The sequence below is a fragment of the Eschrichtius robustus genome, chromosome 2 (assembly GCF_028021215.1).
Source record: "Eschrichtius robustus isolate mEscRob2 chromosome 2, mEscRob2.pri, whole genome shotgun sequence".
Lineage (NCBI taxonomy): Eukaryota > Metazoa > Chordata > Mammalia > Artiodactyla > Eschrichtiidae > Eschrichtius > Eschrichtius robustus.
Window position 1 is genome coordinate 65,804,955 of NC_090825.1, and position 25,900 is coordinate 65,830,854.

The window sequence follows — 25,900 nt, forward strand, 5'->3', positions numbered from 1 at the left end:
TTACCTGGGAATTAGGGCAAACAGGTTGGATGATAGTATTATTTCAAATTTTTGAAGTTCAAAGATCAAGGTCACAGCTTGTTGGCAAAGCAACATCATCCTAGACAATAATGTTTATATTTTGTATATCTTGTTCTGGAATTTAAGTACCAAGAATGTGGATAACATAAAGAAGAGAATTTCAAATTTTAGAGCCATTTTGTGACACATCCCGTTTTTCTTCATATTTTTAGCTTCAGCCAAAAGGAAAATATACATAGGAAGAAAGAAGTGTGTTAAGAAAAACCAGAATTCAAATCTAATTGTCAATCTTTGATATCACATTTAGGTCTAAGAAATGGCTATTAAAACCAATTTAATTGTTACATTTGACAACGTCAAAATTGTAAAGTAGACTTTGAATTTATGCTCAATAAAAAGAGTTGCTGCTAAGATACAGAGTTGTTAAAAGTAAAAATCTCAGTTAAACAAATGCTAAACAAATAGGAATTTACATTTCAGATAGCTATTCCAGTAGATATTCAAGTTCAGAAAATCTTTCTAGATTGCAGAGTCAAGGTGGCCAGATTTCTTAAAATCATTAAGAGGAGATCTACACAGATGACCTCTGAGGGTGGAAGTATATTAGGTATATCCATATGGATGAGAGTATTTTGGTTAAGGGGAAGACAAGGACAGAATAAAAAATAGCCTTTTTTAGCCCCCCAATAATGCCTGGTTTCTATTTCCTATGAGACTAATGTGCAATGAACTGAAATATTAGCTCTGTCCGGTTTAGGAAAACAACCTAACCTTATGGGAGCCATCTTCTATTTATTTGCTTAAAATTACTACTTCCGTAGTGATTCTAAGGAACATGGAATGTGACGATTGCTGTCACTTAATAAATAGAATCCCTTTGGGAAGAGTTTAGGTCATGTCTTTTCAAAAGCAGTTGGCCGTCCCCATATAACTTTCTTTGGCTTATGCATTGGCCCAGTTAGCAATACTTCGGTGGGAAATTTGAGTTTATCCAAAGCATGAACTTGTAAAAGCTTGCCATGAACTTGAGAAGTGTACTTACCCAGTTTAAAAATTAAATAAACCTGTCAGAGCTCCCTTTCCAAAGAGGAGCTCTGTATGTGCACACCAGGAATTATGGCCTCCTTCTTCAATTTATAACCAAACACAGATTTATAAAATTAAGTCATGATAATTTTTAAAGAGTCTACATTCTGTGGTTTTCTGAACTGGCTTATTAAGGGGAGTGCTTTTTTTCTCCCTTAATATGTTGTAACCATGACAATAAGTGCCAAAGCGTTTCTCATAGCTAAACATAAACCTTTGATCTGACCTTTTGAGTCATACAAAGAAAAATTATTCTTTAAAAATTTTATGAAATATTCATTTTGTGTCTGACATTACTTCCCCATTGGCTATGACTTTTCATGTAACCATATATCTCAGTATACACGGTATTTTCAGAATGCCGCCCTCCCTTCCATTGCTCCCTCACTTGAGTTTTAGAGATTCATCCCTTAGCACCCCATTGAATGAATGGAGATTACTACATTGTCAAAATACAATAACTGCTATACCATTTGGACATTTTTGGCAATGGGTAAGTGTTCTCATTTGAGATTGCTTCATAAGAAACAGTTCACAGAAGTGGAACTACAATATGCCAAAACAGTTGACTTCTTTTGGACTTAACTAAGTTTCTGGTTTTAATATTTGCTAACAGCAAGGTGCTAGTATGTGTAACATGACTTATTTACATAATTACCACAAAACACTTGGTGTTTCATCTAGTAATGACATTATTTCATTGAAAACAGTAATTTTACTACTGCAATATTTCGACATTTTTGTCTGGCTACATTTACACTTTGAGCTTTTAAAGGCTGAAAATTCATGGTTGTAGTATTATAGTTTGTATCAATTTTTCTAAAATTAATCTACTAACATTGTAGGCCTTATAAAGTACTACTACCCTCTTTACATTTATGTAAAGCAGATATTCTATCTGATTCATCTTTCCGTAATGTAGATTGCCTTGTACATATACATGGTAGGAACTAAAGAAAGAATATTTAATTGAATTTCAAGTTTTCATGTAGGATTCTACAGAAACTTATTGACCGTATTTCATATATTCCTTGTACTACTTTAGTCTTATATCCAGAGCTCAAAATCTGAATTTATTACAGTTAGCCCCAGAGAAATATAATTTGATTTATTTCATCACATTGAGTGGTGAAACATATTCTCTGAACATGTCTTTATTATTTTGAGGACATTAATTCATTGACTTCTGGTATCCAACATTGCCATGGTAATCCAGTGCCATTCTAATTCCTTATAATTCATTCACAAGTAACCTATTTTATTGCTCTGTAATCTCTTAGGATTCTCTTTCTGTCCCATATGTTCTGAAATTTGATGATGCCATGCCTTGCTGTGAGTCCTCTTTTGATTAAGTGTGCTGGGACCTTAGTAGACCCTTTCCATTTGGAAATTTAAATCTTTCAGTTCATGTATTTCTTCTGCTTTTTAAATTCCTTCTCTGTTTTGTTGTCTCTTTTGGCTAATTCTATTATGTGGATTTTAACTCATCATGTACTGTACTGATCCTCTCATTTTCTTACATTTTCTGTCCTATTTCCATCTGTTTACTTATTTGTGTGTGTATGTGTGTGTGTGTGTGTTTGTTTAGCCCAGAATTCCATCCTTTGACACCTCAAGTCAGGAAGAGTGGACTCTACTTGTTCTACATGAGCTCTAGGACTGGACAGTGCCATGTGAGGAACAGTCATACAAACATGGATCTCACCCTATTTGAGTACTTCCTAGTTGCTGCCTGCTTTCTGTCATTCTTCAGTCCTTGAAATAGGGTTTTGTTTCTTGGGTGTTTTATTTATTTATTTTTTTTGAAGGGTTGGGGGGCATCAGAGTTTATAATTGTTATCTCCAGGAGGGTTTAGTTTAATACAGCTTACTTTGCTATTAGCTGAACTAGAACTATCTCAATGTTAACTTTTAATTACATTTTTCTTTGTGAGAAAATTCAATTAAATGCATGGCTACCATCCATTGTACTCTCCAATTCTTCTCAATCTCATTAAAAATAGTTGTTAATTTTTATACTTTACAGGCAGTTTTCCTGTTAGGTAATTATCACCTAAAAAAAACTACCTTGAAAAATTTAAAATGTTTTTTAGACCAATAATTTCTTTTTATCTTGTCTCTAGGTCAATAAAGAAATAAATCAAAGTAAATATTACTAGTTTTCTATATAAATATTTTAGATTGGAATTTGGTTTTTAGAGATCTGCCATTAAATTATAATAAGTATGCTTGTTAGGATTCTAAGTAAATATATTTGGATGAAAATTCTGACAGAAGAATTTTTTTATTATTATTTTTTTAACATCTTTATTGGAGTATAATTGCTTTAAAGTGTTGTGTTAGTTTCTGCTGTATAACAAAATGAATCAGCTATATGCAGACATATATCCCCATATCCCCTCCCTCTTGCATCTCCCTCCCACCCTCCTTATCCCACCCCTCTAGGTGGTTGCAAAGCACTGAGCTGATCTCCCTGTGCCACGCAGCTGCTTCCCACTAGCTATCTGTTTTACATTTGGTAGTGCATATATGTCAGTGCTACGCTCTCACTTCGTCCCAGCTTACCCTTCCCCCTCCCCGTGTCCTCAACTCCATTATCTACGTCTACATCTTTATTCCTGTCTTGCCCCTAGGTTCATCAGAATCTTTTTTTTTTTAGCTTCTATATATATGTGTTAGCATATGGTATTTGTTTTTCTCTTTCTGACTTACTTCACTCTGTATGACAGACTCTAGGTCCATCCACCTCACTACAAATAACTCAATTTTGTTTCTTTTTATGGCTGAGTAATATTCCATCGTATATGTATGCCACATCTTCTTTATCCATTCAACTGTCGATGGACACTTAGGTTGCTTCCATGTCCTGGCTATTGTAAATAGTACTGCAGTGAACATTTTGGTACATGACTCTTTTTGAATTACGGTTTTCTCAGGGTATATGCCCAGTAGTGGGATTGCGGGGTCATATGGTAGTTCTATTTTTAGTGTTTTAAGGAACCTCCATACTGTTTTCCATAGTGGCTGTACCAATTTACATTCCCACCAACAGTGCAAGAGGGTTCCCTTTCCTCCACACCCTCTCCAGCATATATTTGTTTATTTTTTGATGATGACCATTCTGACCGGTTTGAGGTGATACCTCATTGTAGTTTTGATTTGCATTTCTCTAATAACTGGTGATGTTGAGCATCTTTTCGTGTGTTTGTTGGCAATCTGTATATCTTCTTTGGAGAAATGTCTATTTAGGTCTTCTGCCCATTTTTGGATTGCATTGTTGTTTTTTTTGATATTAAGCTGCATGAGCTGCTTGTATATTTTGGAGATTAATCCTCTGTTGGTTGCTTAGTTTGCAAATATTTTCTCCCATTCTGAAGGTTGTCTTTTTGTCTTGTTTATGGTTTCCTTTGCTGTGAAAAAGCTTTTAAGTTTCATTAGATCCCATTTGTTTATTTTTGTTTTTATTTCCATTTCTCTAGGAGGTGGGTCAAAAAGGATCTTGCTGTGATATATGTCATAGAGTGTTCTGCCTGTGTTTTCCTCTAAGAGTTTTATTGTGTCTGGCCTTACATTTAGGTCTTTAATCCATTTTGAGATTATTTTTGTGTATGATGTTAGGGAGTGTTCTAGTTTCATTCTTTTACATGTAGCTGTCCAGTTTTCCCAGCACCACTTATTGAAGAGGCTGTGTGTTGTCCATTGTATATGCTTGCCTCCTTTATCAAAGATAAGGTGACCAGAGGTGCATGGGTTTATCTCTGGGCTTTCTATCCTGTTCCATTGATCTATATTTCTGTTTTTGTGCCAGCACCATACTGTTGTGATTACTGTAGCTTTGTAGTATAGTCTGGAGTCCAGGAGCCTGATTCCTCCAGCTCCATTTTTCTTTCTCAAGGTTGTTTTGGCTATTCAGAATCTTTTGTGTTTCGATACAAATTGTGCAATTTTTTGTTCTAGTTCTGTGAGAAATGCCATTGGTAGTTTGATAGGGATTGCACTGAATCTGTAGATTGCTTTGGGTAGTATAGTCATTTTCACAATGTTGATTCTTCCTATCCAAGAACATAGTATATCTCTCCATCTGTTTATCATCTTTCATTTCTTTCATCAGTGTCTTATAGTTTTCTGAGTACAAGTCTTTTGTTTCCTTAGGTAGGTTTATTCCTAGGTATTTTATTCTTTTTGCTGCAATGGTAAATGGGACTGTTTCCTTAATTTCTCTTTCAGATTTTTCATCATTAGTGTATAGGAATGCAAGAGATTTCTGTGCATTAACTTTGTATCCTGCTACTGTACCAAATTCATTGACTAGCTCTAGTAGTTTTCTGGTAGCATCTTTAGGGTTCTCAATGTATAGTATCATGTCATCTGCAAACAGTGACAGTTTTACTTCTTCTTTTCCAATTTGTATTCCTTTTTCCTCTCTGATTGCTGTGGCTTAACCTCCAAAACTATGTTGAATAATAGTGGTGAGAGTGGGCAACCTTGTCTTGTTCCTGATCTTAGCAGAAACGGTTTCAGTTTTTCACCACTGAGAACGATGTTTGCTGTGGGTTTGTCATATATGGCCTTTATTATGTTGAGGCAAGTTCCCTCTATGCCTACTTTCTGGAGGGTTTTTATTATAAATGGGTGTTGAATTTTGTCAGAAGTTTTTTCTGCATCTATTGAGATGATCATATGGTTTTTATCCTTCAGTTTGTTAATATGGTGTATCACATTGATTGATTTGCATATATTGAAGGATCCTTGCATTCCTGGGATAAACCCCACTTGATCATGGTGTATGATCCTTTTAATGTGCTATTGGATTCTGTTTGCTAGTATTTTCTTGAGGATTTTTGCATCTATGTTCATCAGTGATATTGGCCTGTAGTTTTCTTTTTTTGTGACATCTTTGTCTGGTTTTGGCATGAGGGTAATGGTGGCTTCGTAGAATGAGTTTGGGGGTGTTTTTCCCTCTGCTATATTTTGGAAGAGTTTGAGAAGGATAGGTGTTAGCTCTTCTGTAAATGTTTGATAGAATTCACCTGTGAAGCCATTTGGTGCTGGGCTTTTGTTTGTTGGGAGATTTTTAATCACAGTTTCAATCTCAGTGCTGGTGATTGGTCTGTTTATATTTTCTATTTCTTCCTGGTTCAGTCTTGGAAGGTTGTGCTTTTCTTAGAATATGTCCATTTCTTCCAGGTTGTCCATTTTATTGGCATATAGTTGTTTGTAGTAATCTCTCATGATCCTTTGTATTTCTGCGTTGTCAGTTGTTACTTCTCCTTTTTCATGTTTAATTCTGTTGATTTGAGTCTTCTCCCTTTTTTTCTTGATGAGTCTGGCTAATGGTTTATCAATTTTGTTTGTCTTCTCAAAGAACTACCTTTTAGTTTTATTGATCTTTTCTATTGTTTCCTTCCTTTCTTTTTAATTTATTTCTGATCTGATCTTTATGATTTCTTTCCTTCTGCTAACTTTGGGGTTTTTTTTGTTCTTCTTTCTCTAATTGCTTTATGTGTAAAGTTAGGTTGTTTACTTGGGATTTTTCTTCTTTCTTGAGGTAGGATTGTAGTGCTATAAACTTCCCTGTTAGAACTGCTTTTGCAGCATCCCATAGGTTTTGGGTCATCTTGTTTTCATTGTCATTTGTTTCTAGGAATTTTTTGATTTCCTCTTTGATTTCTTCAGTGATCTCTTGGTTATTTAGTAACGTATTGTTTAGCCTCCTTTGTATTTTTTACAGGTTTTTTTCCTGTAATTGATATCTAGTCTTATAGCATTGTGATTGGAAAAGATACTTGATATGATTTCAATTTTCTTAAATTTACCAGGGCTTGATTTGTGACCCAAGATATGGTCTATCCTGGAGAAAGTTCCATGAGCACTTGAGAAAAAAGTGTATTCTGTTGTTTTGGGGATGGAATGTCCTATAAATATTAAGTCTGTCTTGTTTAATCTGTCATTTAAAGATTGTGTTTCCTTATTTATTTTCATTTTGGATGATCCGTCCATTGGTGAAAGTGGGGTGTTAAAGTCCCCTACTATGATAGTGTTACTGTCAATTTCCCCATTTATGGCTGTTAGCATTTGCCTTATGGATTAAGGTACTCCTATGTTGGGTGCATAAATATCTACATTTGTTATATCTTCTTGGATTGATCCCTTGATCATTATGTAGTGTCCTTCTTTTTCTCTCGTAATAGTCTTTATTTTAAAGTCTATTTTGTCTGATATGAGAATTGCTACTCCAGCTTTCTTTTGATTTCCATTTGCATGGAATATCTTTTTCCATCTCCTCACTTTCAGTCTGTATGTGTCCCTAGGCCTGAAGTGCGTCTCTTGTAGACAGCATATGTATGGGTCTTGTTTCTGTATCCATTCATTCAGTCTATGTCTTTTGGTTGGAGCATTTAATCCATTTACATTTAAGGTAATTATCAATATGTATGTTCCTATTACCATTTTCTTAACTGTTTTGGGTTTGTTTTTGTAGGTCTTTTCCTTCTCTTGTGTTTCCTGCCTAGAGAAGTTCCTTTAACATTTGCTGTAAAGCTGGTTTGGTGATGCTGAATTCTCTTAGTTTTTGCTTATCTGTAAAGGTTTTAATTTCTCCGTCGAATCTGAATGAGATGCTTGCTGGGTAGAGTAATCTTGGTTGTAGGTTTATCCCTTTCATCACTTTAAATATGTCCTGCCACTCGCTTCTGGCTTGCAGAGTTTCTGCTGACAGATCAGCTGTTAACCTTATGGGAATTCCCTTGTATGTTATTTGTTGCTTTTCCCTTACTGCTTTTAATATTTTTCCTTTGTATTTAATTTTTGTTAGTTTGATTAATATGTGTCTTGGCGTGTTTCTCTTTGGGTTTATCCAGTATGGTACTCTCTGTGCTTCCTGGACTTGATTGACTCTTTCCTTTCCCACATTAGGGGAGTTTTCGACTATAATCTCTTCAAGTATTTTCTCAGACCCTTTCTTTTTCTCTTCTTGTTCTGGAACCCCTATAATTCAAATGTTGGTGCATTTAATGTTGTCCCAGACGTCTCTGAGACTGACCTCAAAATTCTTTTCATTCTTTTTTCTTTATTCTGCTCCCTGGCAGTTATTTCCACCATTTTATCTTCCAGGTCACTTATCCATTCTTCTGGCTCCGTTATTCTGTTATTGATTCCTTCTAGAGTATTTTTAATTTCAGTAATTGTGTTGTTCATCACTGCTTGTTTGCTTTTTAGTTCTACTAGATCCTTCTTAAAAGTTTCTTGTATTTTCTACATTCTGTTTCTGAGATTTTGGATTATCTTCACTATCATTACTCTGAATTGTTTTTCAGGCCTCTTGCCTATTTTGTCTTCATTTATTTGGTCACGTAGGTTTTTACCTTGCTCCTTCGTCCTTAACAAATTTTTTTGTCATTTCATTTTTTTAAATTTTTTTTTATGGGTGGTGCTGTATTCCTGTCTTACTGGTTGTTTGGCCTGAGACATCCAGCACTGGAGTTTGCAGGCAGTTGGATAGAGCTGGGTCTTGGTGCTGAGATGAGGGCCTTTGGGAGTCCTCACTCCGACTGATATTCCCTGGGGTCTGAGGTTCTCAGTCCAGCAGTTTGGACTCGAGCTCCCACCACAGGAGCTTGGGCCTGACCTGCAGCCTGGGAACCAAGATCCCGCAAGCTTCATGGCACTGTAAAAAAAAAAAAAAAAAAAAAAAAAAAAAAAAAGGAAGAAAAAAAAAAGGAACAGTACAATATCAAAGAATAAAAAACAAAATAAAATTAGAAAGATAAAAAATAAATTAGAAAAATAAAACTGTAATTGAAACAATTGCAACAAGGTAAAACAAAACCACAACAGGAAAAAGAAAAATAAAGGGGGGGGGGTAGGAAACAAGCCAGAAGGAGAGATCACTAACAAAGTATAAAAATAAAATAAAATTTAAAAAATGAAAGATTTATTAGGAAAAATAAAAATATAAAAGAATCAACAACAATGAATCAATAAGGTAAAACAACCCCAATCTAAAAGAGGAAAAAAGGAAAAAGAAAAAAAAAAGCCTTGGCTATGGGGACAGAGTTTAGGCAGGGGGTGGAACTTAGGCAGGGGCAGGGTTTTGGGTGGCAAGGGACCTAGGCGGGTGTAGGGGTGATGGTTGAGCGTAGGGCGGGGTCTCTGCTTAGGACCTACACAGAAGGGGAGAGGTAGCGTGTTGAAAAGAGGGCCTTTGGAGTGTGGAGTTCAGAGTTCTGGAGTTTGGAGGTAGGGCCCTGGGTGGGGGTGTGTGGGTGGGGTTTAGGCCCAGCGTTGGAGAGGGTCTCCGAGGGCAGTGGTAGGGCCCTGGGTGTGGGGGTGTAGGGGCGGGGTTTGGGCTCTGTGTGGCAGGAGGAAGGCTCCGAGGGCAGAGGATTAGGCCCGGGAGCCTAACAGGCTTCCCGTTGCCTAAGTGGACAGGGAAAGCACAGGCCCCATTCCCTTCCGTTCCTTCGCACCCCTCCCCCACCATCTCCCCCAGGGTCTCCCCGTTGCTGCTGGACCCCTAACCGTGAGTGGGTCCCGCTGGGTGTAGGAACTCCTTCCCTTCCCCAGCTGTCCCTCAGGTGTGCCGGTCCTGGGGGTCTGGCCTTTACTTTTGCTCCCCCTCCCCTCCCTCCCTCTCTACCGGTGCCTGGTAGGTGCCCTAGTTGTGAGGAGGCGTGAATTCCGTGTCCTCCTAGTACGCCATCTTGACTCTGCCAAGATGGAATTTTTTAATCCATAGTTTAAAAAGACAGTTATTAAGCTTTGTGAAATTTTTTTTGAAAGAAATTCATATACCAAACAAAAAATGGACATATTTTTTCTGGATTCCTATATTTTATCATTTCATTTAAACTAGGATTTTAAAATACTTGGTACCTCTATGGCTTTTTAAAGATCACCCCGTTTGAGTTTACTAGTTTATGATAACTGATTTTAAGGAAATGCAGTTATAGTTAACACAATAATTATTTATGATTTTCTTTGTTTCCAAAAACTTCTAATGTCAATATAATGCCTTTTAACCAGTCAAGCTGTTTCATCAAATATATATAGTTCAGTGCTTTGGGAGTGGGAGAGTGGAGGTTGGCTTTAAGTTTCTGTAATTTTTAACTGATGAAAGTCCAGGACTCATAATCAGAAAAAAATGTAAGATTCTATTGTTTTCATTTAATTTTCCTAGAGAATGTTAGAGAGACCTAAGCAGTTGTTACTAAACAGTGTAAACTGGTTTAAATTCAGAAATAAATAGTCCATGATATTTTGTACTATGTCCTATTAAGATATATTTCCTAAGTATCTCATAGTAGGTATTTTATCATATTGTAGGTTGTTTTTTTTTTTCCCCAGTGTTGGCTTGCTTATTGTTTCTATGAGGCCTTAGGAGCTAAGCAACAGCACACAGTGAGCCCAGCCCCAGTGAGATTTTTCTCTGTCATAGCCACTCTGGAATGCTACTGTGTTAAAGTAATCAACCGTTTTTAGAAGACAAATCAAATTCAAACTGACTCGAGAGTGGAGTTTTTTGTGCCGTTTGGTATTATTTCTGTTGTGGCTTATTTGTAAAATCCTTCATACCCAGCCCTTAGATTGTGTTCATGAATGTCTTATAGGATAAGTCATTATTTTGAATACAGTGGTTATAATGCTTGTTCACGACCCCACTTCAAATAAATGTCAGTATTGGGATTCTAAAATAGAGATTGCTAACTTTCCCAAATACCATATAATCCTTTTGATATGACCAAGGAATTCAAAATAACAAAAAATAAGACTACTAAGTAGGCAGTTACATTCATATTTCTACCTACACATCGTTTGGGAGTCTTATCAGCTACAGTGTAGGGAGTTTGATTAAAAAATAAGCAATTGGTACAGCCACTATGGATATAAGAGTATATATGTTCTTCAATAAACTAAAAACGGACCTACCATCTGATTCAGCAATTCTACTCTTGGGTGTATATCCAAAGAAAACGAAAACACTAATTTGAAAAGATATATGCACCCCAGTGTTCACAGCAGCATTATTTACAATAACCAGGATATGGAAGCAATTTAAGTTTCCATCAAGAGATGAATGGGTAAAGGAGATATGGTATACACACACACACACACACACACACACACACACACACACACACACACACACACACACACACACACACACACACACACACACACACTGGAATATTACTCAGCCATAAAAAGAGTGAATTTTTGCCATTTGCAACAGCATGGATGGACTTGGAGGATGTTATGCTTAGTGAAGTAAATCAGACAGAGAAAAACAGATACTATATATGTTCACTTAAATGTGGAATTTAAGAAATAAAACAGATGAATGAATGTAACAAAACAGAAACAGACTCACAGATATAGGTAACAAACCAGTGGTTGCCAGTGGGGAGAGGGATTGAGGGAAGGAGCAAGATAGGAGAAGGGGTTTAAGAGATACAAACTACTAGGTATAAAATAAATAATATACGAGGATATAATGTACAGCACAGGGAGTACAGTCAATATTTTATAATAACTTTAAGTGGAGTATAATCTGTAAAAATATCAAATCACTATGTTATACATCTGAAACTAATATGACATTGTAAATCAACTATACTTCAATGAAAAATTTTTTTAAATGAAAACAGAAACAAACAAAAAATTAACAATGAGAAACTTAACCAAAGGATATAAAAATAACTCTTGATTAGATAAAGAAATGCAGTGGTCCTGAATGGAGAAATTACACTGTAATTCATGTTGGAAATAAGTTAATTCCTTATAAAATAACTTGAAAATGAGTGTAATTCCAAACCAAATTCCTAGCATATTTTTTATGCTTCTTTGTTTGTTTTTAGTTTATCTGAAATTCTGATATGTGTCACTCTTGCCATATTCTCTTGGTTAGAAGCAAGTCAGAGACCTGCCCACTCTCAGGGAGAGGGGATTACATGGGGCCTGAGTACCAGGAGGTTGGGATAATTGGGGGCAATCTTAGAGGAAATGCTTAGTACTCTGTAAGCACTTGTTTTCCTGCCTGTAATCATCTGATGGCTTTTTGTTAGAATAAGTTCTGAACTTTTTACTGTGGCCTACAAAATCCTATATGATCTACTCTCCTGTCTACCTTTCCCATCTCATCTCTGTTCTCTACCTCAGTTTTTGCAAGGACTTGTTCCCTGACTACTATATCTAAGCATACTCTGCCCTCTAGTAGCTATCTTATGACTCATTTTATTTTCTTCATTGAATCTACAACTGTGTGAAATTATTATTTGATCATTTGGCATCATCAACTTCCTCTACTAAGATATAAGGTCCAAGAGAGTGGACACATTGTTTTTCTTGTTCACAACAGTATCTCCAATGCTTAACATATAGTACATACTCAGAAAGTCTGATAAATGAATGAATGAATGAATGATTACATTCTATGTTTAACCATGTAAGAATGGGGATACTAATTTGTGTAAGATGTAGCCCCTATCCCTTTGCAGCTTTCAGACTAGTATGAGAAAAAAAAGTTAATATTGTAATGCTATGATAATTGTCCATGCTCACCCACTAGACTACCCAAGTGTAACTGAATCAATGTCTAATGGAAAGTACAGGGAGGAGTTAGTTTAGTAGTGAGAGGGATGGACAATGAATTCTGTCTTAGCATATGAAGTTTCAGGTCTGTATAGGACATACTGGTGACATCACTCCAAAAATGAGTTAAATGTTTATAGAAGTCTGGACTTTAGGAGAGGTACCACCTGTAGATACATGTTTGGCAGTTTTCAGCTTATCTGTAATAATGGAAGCTGTGATTGTGGATAACCCTAAAACTCTATAGAGAAAAAAGAGAAGTAGGTCAAGGGACCATTCCAAGAAATATTACCGTTTAGGCTCTAAGTGGAAGACAGAGAAGCATACTATGAAGATATGATTAGATGAGTATTATGAGATCTAGTAGAGTGTCAGGAAATCCAAGGCAATATTTCTTTATCAGAACCTAATATCAAAATTAAAGTAACAGGCAAATAATAGGCAACCCCTGCCTTCTACCTACCCCACTACCCCCAATCCAGTTAACTATGGGAAAAGCCTTTTAGTTGATTCTAGATTCATGTATATTAAAAATTTTCATTGTTAATTATAACTCCTAATTAGACCAGATAAGTCTTCTAGTTTTTACTATATTTTCCATGAACCAAAAGGCTCATCATCTCTATTTCAAGACATAATGGAATGAACATTTACAGTCATTCAAAGTAAAAGTAACTTCTGAGATAGTCTTATCACATGGACCTTTGGGCTTTTCATTCTCAAGGATTCTCTGACTCCCACCAATGAATTTTGCAATTATGAATACCAAATAATTCTTAGATGGTACTTAATATATTAAAGCATATAGCATGGCCTTAAAATCTAATAATTTGTAGCCCTATAATTAGAGCTCAGTGTATTTTCACTTTTAGATGATTGCATTTTGATTGTAAGAACCTATAGGATCTACAGATCTACAACTCTGCATATGCAGAGCCTTGTTTGATCATATAATCATCTTGAGATATTTAAACATTTTTAAATAAGCTTTAAGAAATTTGGTCAAGAAAATAGTTGGAAAGGTGAGATTAATAGTCTCACAATAAAGCTCTCTTATCTGTTTAGAAAGTCCTTATCAGTATTCTTTTCTCAGTTCTAGCTACCTTGGAAGTTAAATGTGACCAGTTGTCAACCTAGGTATGTCACTGTTTTAGAAGATTCATTTGTAATATTTTTTATTTAAATCTAAAATAACATTTCAGCAGGTCACAAAACCAAAGAGTTCATGATACTAAGATCTTAGTAAAAAATAGTTGATTCAGAATACTTACAGTTGATGATTAACATAACTAGGCCAAAGTAATACAGTTTAGTTTCTTTTTTACTACATAACTTGATTGATTTCCTTTATTGCTAGAATTTTACAGCTATGTATTACAACAATGGTATATTTACAACTATGTATTTGTCTACAATAGACAAAATATCCTGTATTACAAACTATAATGAATAGGCTTTACTTTTTTAGTGTACACATATCTAGACACAGCTAAACTTTTTTTTTGATACTAATAAATTTAAAAACACATACTGAAAAAAAAGGAGTTCCTATCTGACCATTATTGCCTAGGAATCACATCAAGATATCTTTATTCCTCCTTTTCCTTTAGCTTTACATCTTGGTTCTCAGGACAGTAACAAAGATTAATTTTGTAAGCTTATTTAGACTACTTTGATAACATATCAAAATTCAGCGTCTTTAGTTGATATATTCTAAGCAGAGTATCAACTCACACCTTGATAATCCTCCTATCCCCAGAAACATTTGGAATGACCATAAAAAATTCCCCTGGAATTAGTGTTCATTTAGTGTATTTTACCAGTACTATATATTCTCTTTTATCTGTTTGGCCACTCCAAAGAACCTGATAACTGAGTACACATATAACTTTATATCTATACACTCTGTAAAAAAAAAAGTATCTTTTTAGGTTTTATTAAACTTATGTATTATCACAGTATCGAGAGCATTTACGCAATATTTTAACCATGCGCTTTTTGTTGAAATTATACTATTCAATAAAATAAAACTGTTACATCCTTAAACAGATTAAAATATTTCTTAATTTGTATTCAGAGGATCACTGTCCCAATTATTTCCTTTACCTGCCACATTATAATTGTATTTTCTTATTAATAAGGATCATTGCAATTAAAAAAAATTCAAGTCTTTATTGAGCACTTAATATATGTCTAGAACTGTATAAGACACTGTGGAGGCTAAGGAAGACATAAGATAGGGTCTCTGATCTCAAAGAGCTAGAAATTTAAAGGAAAAGACTGCATTTCTGAAACAACAAGAGAAAAATATAGGGAGGATGAAACTGAGTGAAAAATTATGTGAGACAAACTCTGAAGTATCAAGAACAGAGAAGCCAATGTAGGCTAAAGTAGTTAAAGAGAATTTGATCTGGACTTTGAAGTGATGGGTAAGGGGGTGTGGCATTTAATCTTGGATTTAAAGAATTGACAGACAGACAGATATCCAGAATAAAAGCCTGGCTAAAGAAAATGGATAAGTTTTCTGAAACTGAGAATTTTTAATGCAGATCAGATCAAAGATGCTATCTGTTTTGCTAGCTAAAATAATGACAGTTTAGAGTCAACTAGTGCAACCTACTATGATTACCAGTATTTAAGAAGTTAATTGTTTTCAAGTTTTTTTTACATGGAATAATAAAAACATAGCTTAAAATCTTAGATTATAGACTGAATGAGATGCTTAGTATAGGCCTGTGTACACTGAATTCTCCATAAGTTCTTGAGAACTAACTACAAAAAGAAATTTATTTTTGCCCATGCCTCTAAAGAAGAGATATGCTTTCAAAATGTCTTTAATTTGTGGTTTCTGACTCTGGTGTACCATTTGAAGTCCTGATTTCATATTGCAGATTATTTTGAAATTACAGAACTAATAAAGAACATCTGTGTTAATAGCCTTACATGTCCAACGAAAAACTAAAGTAAAAGATTTTTAAATTGACAAAAACATACAGTGTAACTTTTGTTGGAATTTGCTAGTTTTAAAAACAATACTTTTCTAAAGTTGCCACTTCATTTGAGGGATGGTATAAAGATGGGCTGAATATAGAGTTAGAGCGTAGAAATATTTTATGCTTCTCAATTCATTAGGCCTGATTTGAGGCCCTTCTGTAAGTCCAGTTCACATGGGCGTGGGGTCCCTTGCATCTATGAGGTAGACAGGCTGGAACAGAGGTAGTGAGAGTGGAAAGGTGCTTCCTGCCTTGGCTCTGAACCATGTATATACAGACAGGATGGTCCAGCAGACTCACTCTCTCATACATTCCAGAACTTTTCTACAAAATAAGCAGAATATTTCAAGTAAAATATTTTTCTTGGATTGAGTTTTAAATACTTCTTGATTATTTTTATTGTTTGGAATAACAGATGTTCACGCCTGTTAAAGAACCCAAAACTAGTGAATATAATTAGAAAAAAAAGAAACTGAAAAATACTTGCCTACTCTTAAGAAGAAATGACATTTTAAGTTTATTCTATACTGAATAGCCAAGAAGAAACTTAAGAATTCTCTTTTGGTATTTTGGATATAAGGATTTGAATGATATTTTGAAAGAAGTTTCTTGTTATTAGTGATTTAAAATTGTTCCCTTTTTCTTTTGCCATCTAAAATAGAAGGTTAGGGGGATAGACTTCTGTTTATCTGTGCATTTGTATTTTACTGATGACTGTATTCAGGATCAGCGTGTGATCCTGAATATCACGCTTTGAAATGGATAATGGATCATTATCCATTTGACGTTGTTGAAACTTCCAAGTGATGAAAAACTCTTTCCTTTCTAAAAATGTCCATCTTAGTCAAAGCTTCCTGACAATTGTGATAATGCGAGAATACAAAATCATGGTGTGGGTTTATGTTTTACTGATAATGTAATCTATTGTCTAAAAATAAAATAAGCTTAATTTTTCTTCTGTTCTGTATGGACTCAAAAAGTAATATTCTACAGCTAATCTTTATTTTTTGTATGTTTGTTTGCATAAGAGAAGCTTTAAAAGGTTAGTGCTCAAATTTACTTTCAATTTATATATTCTTTACATAGATAAAACTTCCCTATTTAAACTTATATACTTGTTAAATGGACTCATTATATGCACTTATATGCAAATGTTTTTGGCCATTTGATTCTTAGTATAAGAGAAATAAATCAGATGTGACAAATAGTCTGAAATAATTTCAAAATTCTTAGAATTTTTCCAAGTCTTTTTTGGGTAAAGGTTTAATAATAATAATTACACTATTTTGAAATAATAATTTTACTATTAAAATTAGAATTAAGCTCTAATTTAGGTTTTATATATCTATCTACACAACTGGATATACTCATTAAAATATTGAAATAAAGGACAATTTTTCTTAATCTGGTTCCCATTCTTTTGTTAAGAAGAGAAAGAGGTGAGATAAAACAAATTAAAGGATTAAGAAGACATTGTGACCTCCTCGGATTTCAAAAAAAAATACACACACAAATACATACGCAATTTCTTTGTGACTAAACCAGTACTATTCAGTCCTCTAAAATGTGCCTGTAATACAAGAATATAAATATCCTTTGTTTTCCTTTACATTTTAAGCAAGTATATATACATGTTTTTCAACACCTAGGAATTGTCAGTGTTTAAGTCTTTTCACAGGGTTTCTAAAATATTAAGTAAAATATCTACCTGTGTTTTCAATCTGAAAATTTAAATTGGTAAACATAATTCATCCAGAAAAGTTTACTCTGTGGGGTTAAACAACTAAATGATTCTAAATTATAGGAATTAACTGAAATGTTTTATAAATTGCCACTCAGATTGCAAACATTGGATTTTTACTGTAGTGACTTTTAGTTTTATTTGTAAACTGACTAACAATGATTTGTCTCAGAATTATCAATCAGTGTTAAATATTTCTCAATCTGTATGTAACATATGTATAGAAATACTCCTTTACAAGCAAGACACTTTAGAAATATTCCTATTAGTGTATGCCATAATAGAAATTACTGATCGAGGAGACAAACAGCAACACAAAACCAAAAACACCCTTTTGTACTCTCAATTTTGCCACCTACTTAATGCCTTTAAAATCTCTCTTCAGAATTATGTGTAGGTTCTGAACCTAATTCTTCCTCTTATTTGTTGTTTGTTTAGCATACTCATTTATGTCAGGAAACAGTGTAACAGGATAGTATAGTAGGATCTTGATTTTATTCCTTCAATATATTAGATAACTACTCTGAACCTCACTTTACTAATCTATAAAATGGATATAATAATAGTTCCATTTTGGTGATGATTAGATGAGTTTGTATTTGTGCTATGCTTGAGTTATACTTCAATTATAAGGTATGGTGGCTATATAATTATAATTGTCATTTAAAAGCTTATTTTAGTTATAATAATTCTAATTTTAATAGTAAGGATATTATAGTTATTAGTAAATCATTGTGTTTCAGTACTTTATCTACCAAATGAGGAAAGCCTGTGTTCCTTTCAGAATTCCTTAACTATAATAAAATTGTATTACACTGTTTTATTTTGTAGTGCCCTCTAATAGAGGAATTAAGATATTTTTATAAGTCTTACCTTTATGCAAAAGTACTCAAGTTTGACATGTGACATTATTATTTATAATATATAGTAATAAGTTATTGGTTTTTGATAAAGGAGTAATGACTGTTACCAGGTTTATCTGTTTTTTAAAACCCTATATTTTTCTTAGATATTACAAAAATTTTTCTCTTTCTTCACAAGTAGCTTGTGTCAGTTATTTGATTTTAACATCAGTACTAACAGAAACTAGAGTTAAGAATCTTCATGTAGGGACTTCCCTGGCGGTCCAGTGGTTAAGACTCTGCGCTTCCACTGCAGGGGGCACGGGTTCGATCCCTGGTCAGGGAACTAAGATCCTGCATGCATGCCACATGGCCAAAAAAAAAAAAAAAGTCTTCATGTATAATTTCTTTCCTTATTCTGAGGATAGTGACTTAAATTAGGTAGTAGCAAACAGATGGTAGTATGCTTATATGGTATTTATGTTGTTTTCTTTTCTGCTAGGAGGTGGGAGAAAGACTTACCACTTAAAAAGAATTATTCTTAGGTTATATGTTGATTTATATGATAAGCTTTAGTAAGAAAGTAGGAAGTTGCCCAGTAGTTTTGTTCATTGTATTTATATCTGGTAAATGCGCTATATTTAAATCTTACACTTTTTTCCCCTCAGAAGAAAATACGTGTATTTAAAACTGGGACACTCAATCTTGATATTCTCCCCCAAAGCTAATCATGTTTTCTTTTCATTCTAGTTCAGACTTGGTTCCTTCAACCTAGAGAAAGTTGCAAACCCAGCTGAGGTCATTAGAGAACTTATTTGTCATTGCCTGGACACCATTGCAGAAAACCAAGCCAAAAATGAGCACCTGCAGAAAGAAAATGAAAGGCTTCTGAGAGACTGGAATGATGTCCAAGGACGGTGTGTGCATAATGTGCTTGTATCATAAAAACACTAAGCTCTTTATATCATTGTAGCTATAAGTTAATGATTTATACATTTATAATATATGTAGACTAGCATATATTTAAAATGAAATCTATCATTAATTATACCTTTACTTAATGTGATTAAACTAAATTATTGGTCATTATTGTACATTTTATGAGTACATTAACACTTTTAGGTCCTTAATATTTGGTAGCACCGGCAAACTAATAACAATAAGGAGTAATTGGACAATGAGAATCAGAACCCATTAATATTAATCAAAGTTTAGGAAGTTGATACTTATAAGGATTAATTGACTTCAAATTATAAGATTAATAATGAATAAAAAAGGCATGAAATATAAATAAGCATAGTTGATTCCTTATTCGGAATCTTTTTATGAATGGCATCTATTTCAAGTGAAGTTTGTGTTTTGGTTCCTAATAAAGACTTATTTTTGCTGATTGATTGAAAATTCATACTATCAGCATTTTAAAAAGACGTAATTGTTACTACTGGATAAGACATTTGAAAGCTTTTATTTTCCTGATTTTGCTCCTTATCTTTTAAACGATGAAGAAGAAAGTGACCTATCTTCTCAATTATGCATTTTTCTCAGCTATATCATAATCTAGGCTGGTCCAGGGTGTAGCCTGTATTACTCTATTGTGTAAAAGATGTTTGAAGGAAATAAAATATATGTTGTGAATATTTGTATCTCTATAAAGATACACAAATATAATATGCATGCATTTGTATATATATACATTGCAACACTTGAAATAATTATGTAGAATATATAAAATAATAATTATTATTATTACATCCAGTATATAAAGTAGATTTTTTATCTTTCATTCAAACCAGTTGCTCTAAAACATAAGAACATTTATCCAGTTTAGGGTCTTTTTAGGGCACTCACTAAGATTGTTCTTTATGGACATTAGTAAGTATATGGGGGAGTGCATGAAAAACGTGAAGGGTTTTATCATCATCAATATATGTATGTGAAAATGAGGTTGACTAGAGGAAATTGTTTCTATACATTTACTTATATTTATTAATTAATGCAAGGCATCAACTTAACAACTATCACCTAAAACTTGGTTCTATTTGGCTCTCATTTATTATATTAATAAAGTATCTTGTTTTCTTTTAGTTCTGAATTAATTTTTTATCTCCAATTATATAAAGTAATTAGACCAAATCAAAATAATATAAATGTTAGGAAACCATACAGAAAAATAATTTAGCGTTTCTCTTTAACTTTCTCTTTAAAATTCATGTTCCTATGAATTAATATCAAATATTTGTTCTAGAAAGCATGTTTGGGGCTCATATCAGTAGTTTGGGTGTGTTTTTCTATTTTATATACAAAATGAATCAAATGAAAGGAGACGTACTCTGGTCGTGATAAGCCATTATATTAAAAACTCAAAATACCCTCAGGATGATTGGAAATTTGATTCACAAATTGCCCACAAAAATGCAGACTGGGTACTTGGTACTTGAGCAAATTGCTTTAAAATGTCTGCCAGAGGTTGAAAGAGGTATTATCTCATCAGTATTCAACACCACTGCCATAGGATGGAAAGCAGCAGGGAACAAAGATGAGACAGTGGAGACAAATATACCTTGCGCTGGAAAACAGCATATGAGGGTATATATAATATGTGCCCCAAGGATGCTTGATTTGATATTTCTGAATTACCCAGAAAATTCTTTTGTGTTATTGTGGCAAAAAGTTACCTATCTGATCAAAGGCATAGCCATGTAGCTTATCACAGTCTTATTATGCTCCAGCTATTCTTTTATTTTGTAAATACTGGATCACATATCTTCTTCAGGAATTGAAGATGTGTGCCCTTGGAGTGGCCCTTCAAACAGAGGAAACAAAATCGACTCCAGAGAATTCTAGGCTCTTGGTTGTATTCTAGATGTTGGATTAGTAGATTTATCTATTTTCCAAATTTGGTTTTCTTTCGTATCACAGAGAAAGTGGCCATTTTAAAGAGCTGTAAATACACCTTGGTCATGGCCAAGCAGTATTTCCTGAAGTGTTCCCTCTCCAGAGCCTTAGTACACTGGGAAATGAGCAAAGGATTTACAGCTCCTGCTTCCATAAGGCAGTAGTACTGATCAAGAGTCTTTAGAGAGATTAGAAATAGGATACAAACATACTGAGTTAGGTAACTGACGACATAGATAGTAGAGTTGAGGTCATCTCAGTAGGCCTGGTCACAGTTCAGTTTCCTGTGCTGCTTCTGATTAGTCTTATATCAGTGTCCATTCGTGATCCAATCATTTCTTCCTTATCATTGTTCAAGACTATGTGTGCCTGGGAGAGTGGGGGTGTGGGGCACAAAATAGGTGCTGAGAATTCCCTTGGAAGCTATGGTAGATAGGTCTGAAATATATTTAATACACAATAGGATATTATATGAGCAAAAAGCAATCATACACATGTGTGCTTATACCATGGAAAATGTTTATGATGTGTTGAGGCAAAATGTGAATTTCCAAAAACATGAAGAGTGTCTCATTTTTTTGTAAAATGTGTCTTTAGCTAGAGAGTATCTAGAAGGAGAAAATTAAACGATAATAGTGTGTGTCTGGAATTGTGGATTAAATTTTCCTTTACTTCTTGGGAGTATTTTTTGCATATATTTTTGTATTTAAATATGTATCATTATTATAATCAGAGCCAAATCTAAAGCTATTTCCATGTGGGATGGCAGTGGAGAATAAATAAATAAGGTTTGAGTAAGGAGTGAGGAATTACAGTAAGAGTAAAAAGAATGAGATTTAACGTGTAGACTTTTAACATATATATTTGCTGTTATTCTTTTATTTGCTATTTAATAATTGCAGTCTTAGCTCCATTTTAAACAAGTGACATTACTGGATTAATTTAATTCTGTATAGTTTAGATAAAGGAGAAGACATTAGAAATATTGTATGTAAATCCTTAGTTCATTAGCTATATTTATTTCACTGGTTTTTCCTATTTAGTTTCAAATAACAACTCTCAAGTTCCACGTTACTGAATAGGTCTTTTGTTTGCACTCAGACATCAAGTTAGAAACTCTCTAGCTTTACTCTGAGTTATAGTTATTAAACCTATAATTGAAGGCAGTTTTCAGCATTTTGAATTGGGTTGACACTCATGGAATCATTAGAATAGAAGAGACCTTGAAAGCTCTTCTACTTCATCTCTCTGCCTTCAAGCTAGGATCACATTATAGCCAGATGAATTTAGTCCAATTTTTAAAGACCTCAAGAGATATCTTCAACTCCCGTTGGTAGCCCATTACATTGTTTAAGAACAGTCACAGGCAGAAAATTCTTCCTTCCATCTATTGGTAATCTGAGTCCTTCATGGTGTACTGAAGGCCATTTCCTCTTGTTCTGTCATCAGAAAGGATGAGGAACAGCTGTTTACCATCTTCTTCAGTACTTAAAGGCTTATTAAATCTCTTTACCACTGCTTGCTTTTCCATTTCTTTTTAGCATTCTTTGTCCTCTGAACTCTATGTAGATTTTCTTTTGCTGCACAACCCTGACCTGGATATAAATTTGATCAGAGCTGTAAATACAAGGATTACTGCACTGTTTCTAAGTACCACATGTTCACATTTACATATATATTGTTTTATTTTGGGTTATCATTTACTCTTTTATTTTGGATGTTATTTCTCCATGAAATTACCTTGTTTCTGCTCTCATTTTTGTTTTTTTAAATTAATTAATTAATTAATTTATTTATTTATTTTTGGCTGCGTTGGGTCTTCCTTGCTGCCTGCGTGCTTTCTCTAGTTGCAGCAGGCGGGGGCTACTCTTGGTTGCGGTGCGTGGGCTTCTCATTGTGTTGGCTTTTCTTGTTGCGGAGCACAGGCTCTAGGCACGCGGGCTTCTGTAGTTGTGGCTCGCGGGCTCTAGAGCGCAGGGTCAGTAGTTGTGGCGCACGGGCTTCGTTGCTCCGTGGCGTGTGGAAACTTCCTGGACCAGGTCTTGAACCCTTGTCCCCTGCATTGGCAGGCGGATTCTTAACCACTGTGCCACCAGGGAAGCCCCTTTTTTGTTTTTTTGACATTTATTCTTAAATTCTTTGTTTTCCCATCCAGAAATATTTTATTTTGAATATTCAGTGTTTTCCATATTTAGTTTTCACTCTTTTAGGTTTTTTTTTTTTCTTAAGTACTATCCTTTGGTCCCGAGTTCCTAGATACCTCAGTCCTAGGCTGCTGATTAAACTTTATTGTTCTGTTGTCCCAGTCACTGTTAAAAGGATAAAGCATCATTAGGCCTTTCCTGTTTGATGTTATTTATGGTTTCATCAGGTTTGAGCTTTGCTTTGGAGGTGATCCGTGGACTAGCTGTGGTCTGATCTGGTTGTATGTAAGTTCTCCTTTAGTATTGCTAAACTTAGCAATGAATCCCATATGTCTCACTTACTAATACCTGTTCAGTTCTTGAGGTGGAGGTTGGCAGGAGGCAAGTATCAATAATATGGAAGGCATAGTAACATCATAATGCTGTAAGGGAGAAATGGCATTACAAATGTGATGGGAGGATGGTATGTACCTGTTAGTTACTGAATATTAAATAAAAAGATAGAGTTCTCTGAATTTGTTAATAATTAATAATCAAGAGTAAATTCATATCCTGAAACTATTCACAATAATACTATTTCCTAGCCAACTCCCACTCCCCAGCTTTGTCTAGGAAGTGTTATTCAGTTTAATGATTAGAGGTTTGGTTGTAACAAAATCCTAAAGCTTTGCTAAAACCAAGCAAGGTTAACTCACAGAATGCCATTCATTCTACTGAGTTTGCTTTCCTATCACAGAAATGTTGTTACCTTTGACAATGTAGCCGTGACACTATCTATTCAGATTAATAATATTCTTTAGACAAAAAGATATATTTCATTTTGATATCTATTTTCATTTTTAATTCATGAGTTATACCAAATGTTAATTTTAATAAAGGTTTGGAAATTTGCTTGATAGTTGGTAAGTACACATAATGTTTCAATCAAGAATTATTGAAGTGATTTATATGGAAATTAAATATGCCTTTAAATCAGATAAGTTACTAATTGGTTACTATTATGGTTTTACATATTGAATTATTATACAAGATTTTTATTGTAAATTTTTATAACTGATTTTTACTTTGTATATGTTTATTTTATTATTGTACACTCAGGTGTATGTTCTAGTTACCTTTTAAACATTTGTTATTGTGTTACATTGGAAAATAGTACAAGAAAATAAGAATATAATGTTTACAAACACTTTGCATCTGAAATATAAATGCAGTAACATGTCCCAGCTTAAAATAAGCCGTCAATATTGGCAGCTTCTCCTCAACTTTGGCTCTATTTTTTTTCCCACACCTTTTGGAGTACTTTCTCAGAGAGCTTTGCTTGATGATATATTAATATTTATATTAATATTTATCACAGTTTTTTTTGCAAGTGGATAAACAATTTTTTTAATTAAAGTTAAGCCTGAATAAAATGTTCAGCAAGTACGGATGAGTATGAAATTAAAAATCCTCTATCCTTAGCCTACCCTTGGAGGTAATTAATTTTTAGAATTTCTATTTTCATTCTTTTGGTGATTTGCTACATATACTTATTCACTCTACTTCTTAATGTTCCGAAATTTAAGATTTACTTGTTTGCTCCCTGCTATAAGATGAGGAATTTTCGTCACTTCCCCTGGTCTTGTTTTTCTCCCCTGAACCACATCCCAGGTTTCGTTTTAATTTTACTTTCATGCATCTTTTGGTCACATTTATTTATTTTAAAATCCATTAGCCTTTTAGGCAATGTAATTGATTCCCTCTTTACAAAATATAAGTATTATGCATCGCTACGCTCTTTCATTTATTTTCTTCCTTTCTATGCCTAAACTCTTTTAGCTGTACCATTATGTGCATCACTTAAATATCACAATGTTTTAGAAGCTTGAAGAAGATGAAAAATATTACTGTTACAATAGTGAATAGCTATTAAAGGAGTGAAAAATATAATATTCAGAATCACTGGTTTTCCATTTCTTTATAAGGTGTCCATATTAACTTTCTCACTTCATTCATTTATCTGATAAATAGCTATTCAACATCTGTTGAATGCCAAACACTATGCTAGGCACAGAGGATAAAGCAGCCAATAAAACATACATGCTCTCTGCCCTTACGGAGTTCACAGACTTGGCAATGACTATGGTATAAGACTGCTGTAATTGGTCCCAGAAAATATAATGCCATATGTTCCCTTTCATCCCATGAGAGGCCCTAATTCTTTGCATTTCTAGCTAGGTAGTCTCTTGAAAGTATGAGGGCATGTATATCAAATTTTGACATTTTTGTTTCTAATTATTTCACTGAAAAATATATATATTTAAATAATATATATAATGAAAATACTGGAATACCTGTATAGAACAACAAGTATAATTAACAGTATGGTAAAGAGAAAACCAGGTAGAGCTAAACTACTTTTAAAAGAATATATTACATGAAATAATTTATATTTGAATCTTTAAAATAGAGGTTTATTCATGGTGTGTGTGTATGCACATATCAAGTATATACAACCTCTGCTAGTTTGCCTTCTTTATTTTATATATATCTGAGAGATTAAAATTAGTACAGTCTCTTGTTAGCTCATTTGAACATTGTAGGAAGAAT

General features: G+C 33.9%; 1 protein-coding gene across 2 annotated transcripts in view; it reads left to right on the forward strand.

The window, feature by feature from the left end:
• The window catches only part of XRCC4 (X-ray repair cross complementing 4), a 268,265-nt gene that overhangs the window by 106,717 nt on the left and 135,648 nt on the right, over positions 1-25,900 (forward strand). For both annotated transcript variants that reach the window (XM_068533655.1, XM_068533663.1), the window contains exon 4: positions 19,023-19,189. In XM_068533655.1, coding sequence (XP_068389756.1) covers positions 19,023-19,189 — 167 coding nt within the window. The remainder of the gene's footprint in view (positions 1-19,022; positions 19,190-25,900) is intronic.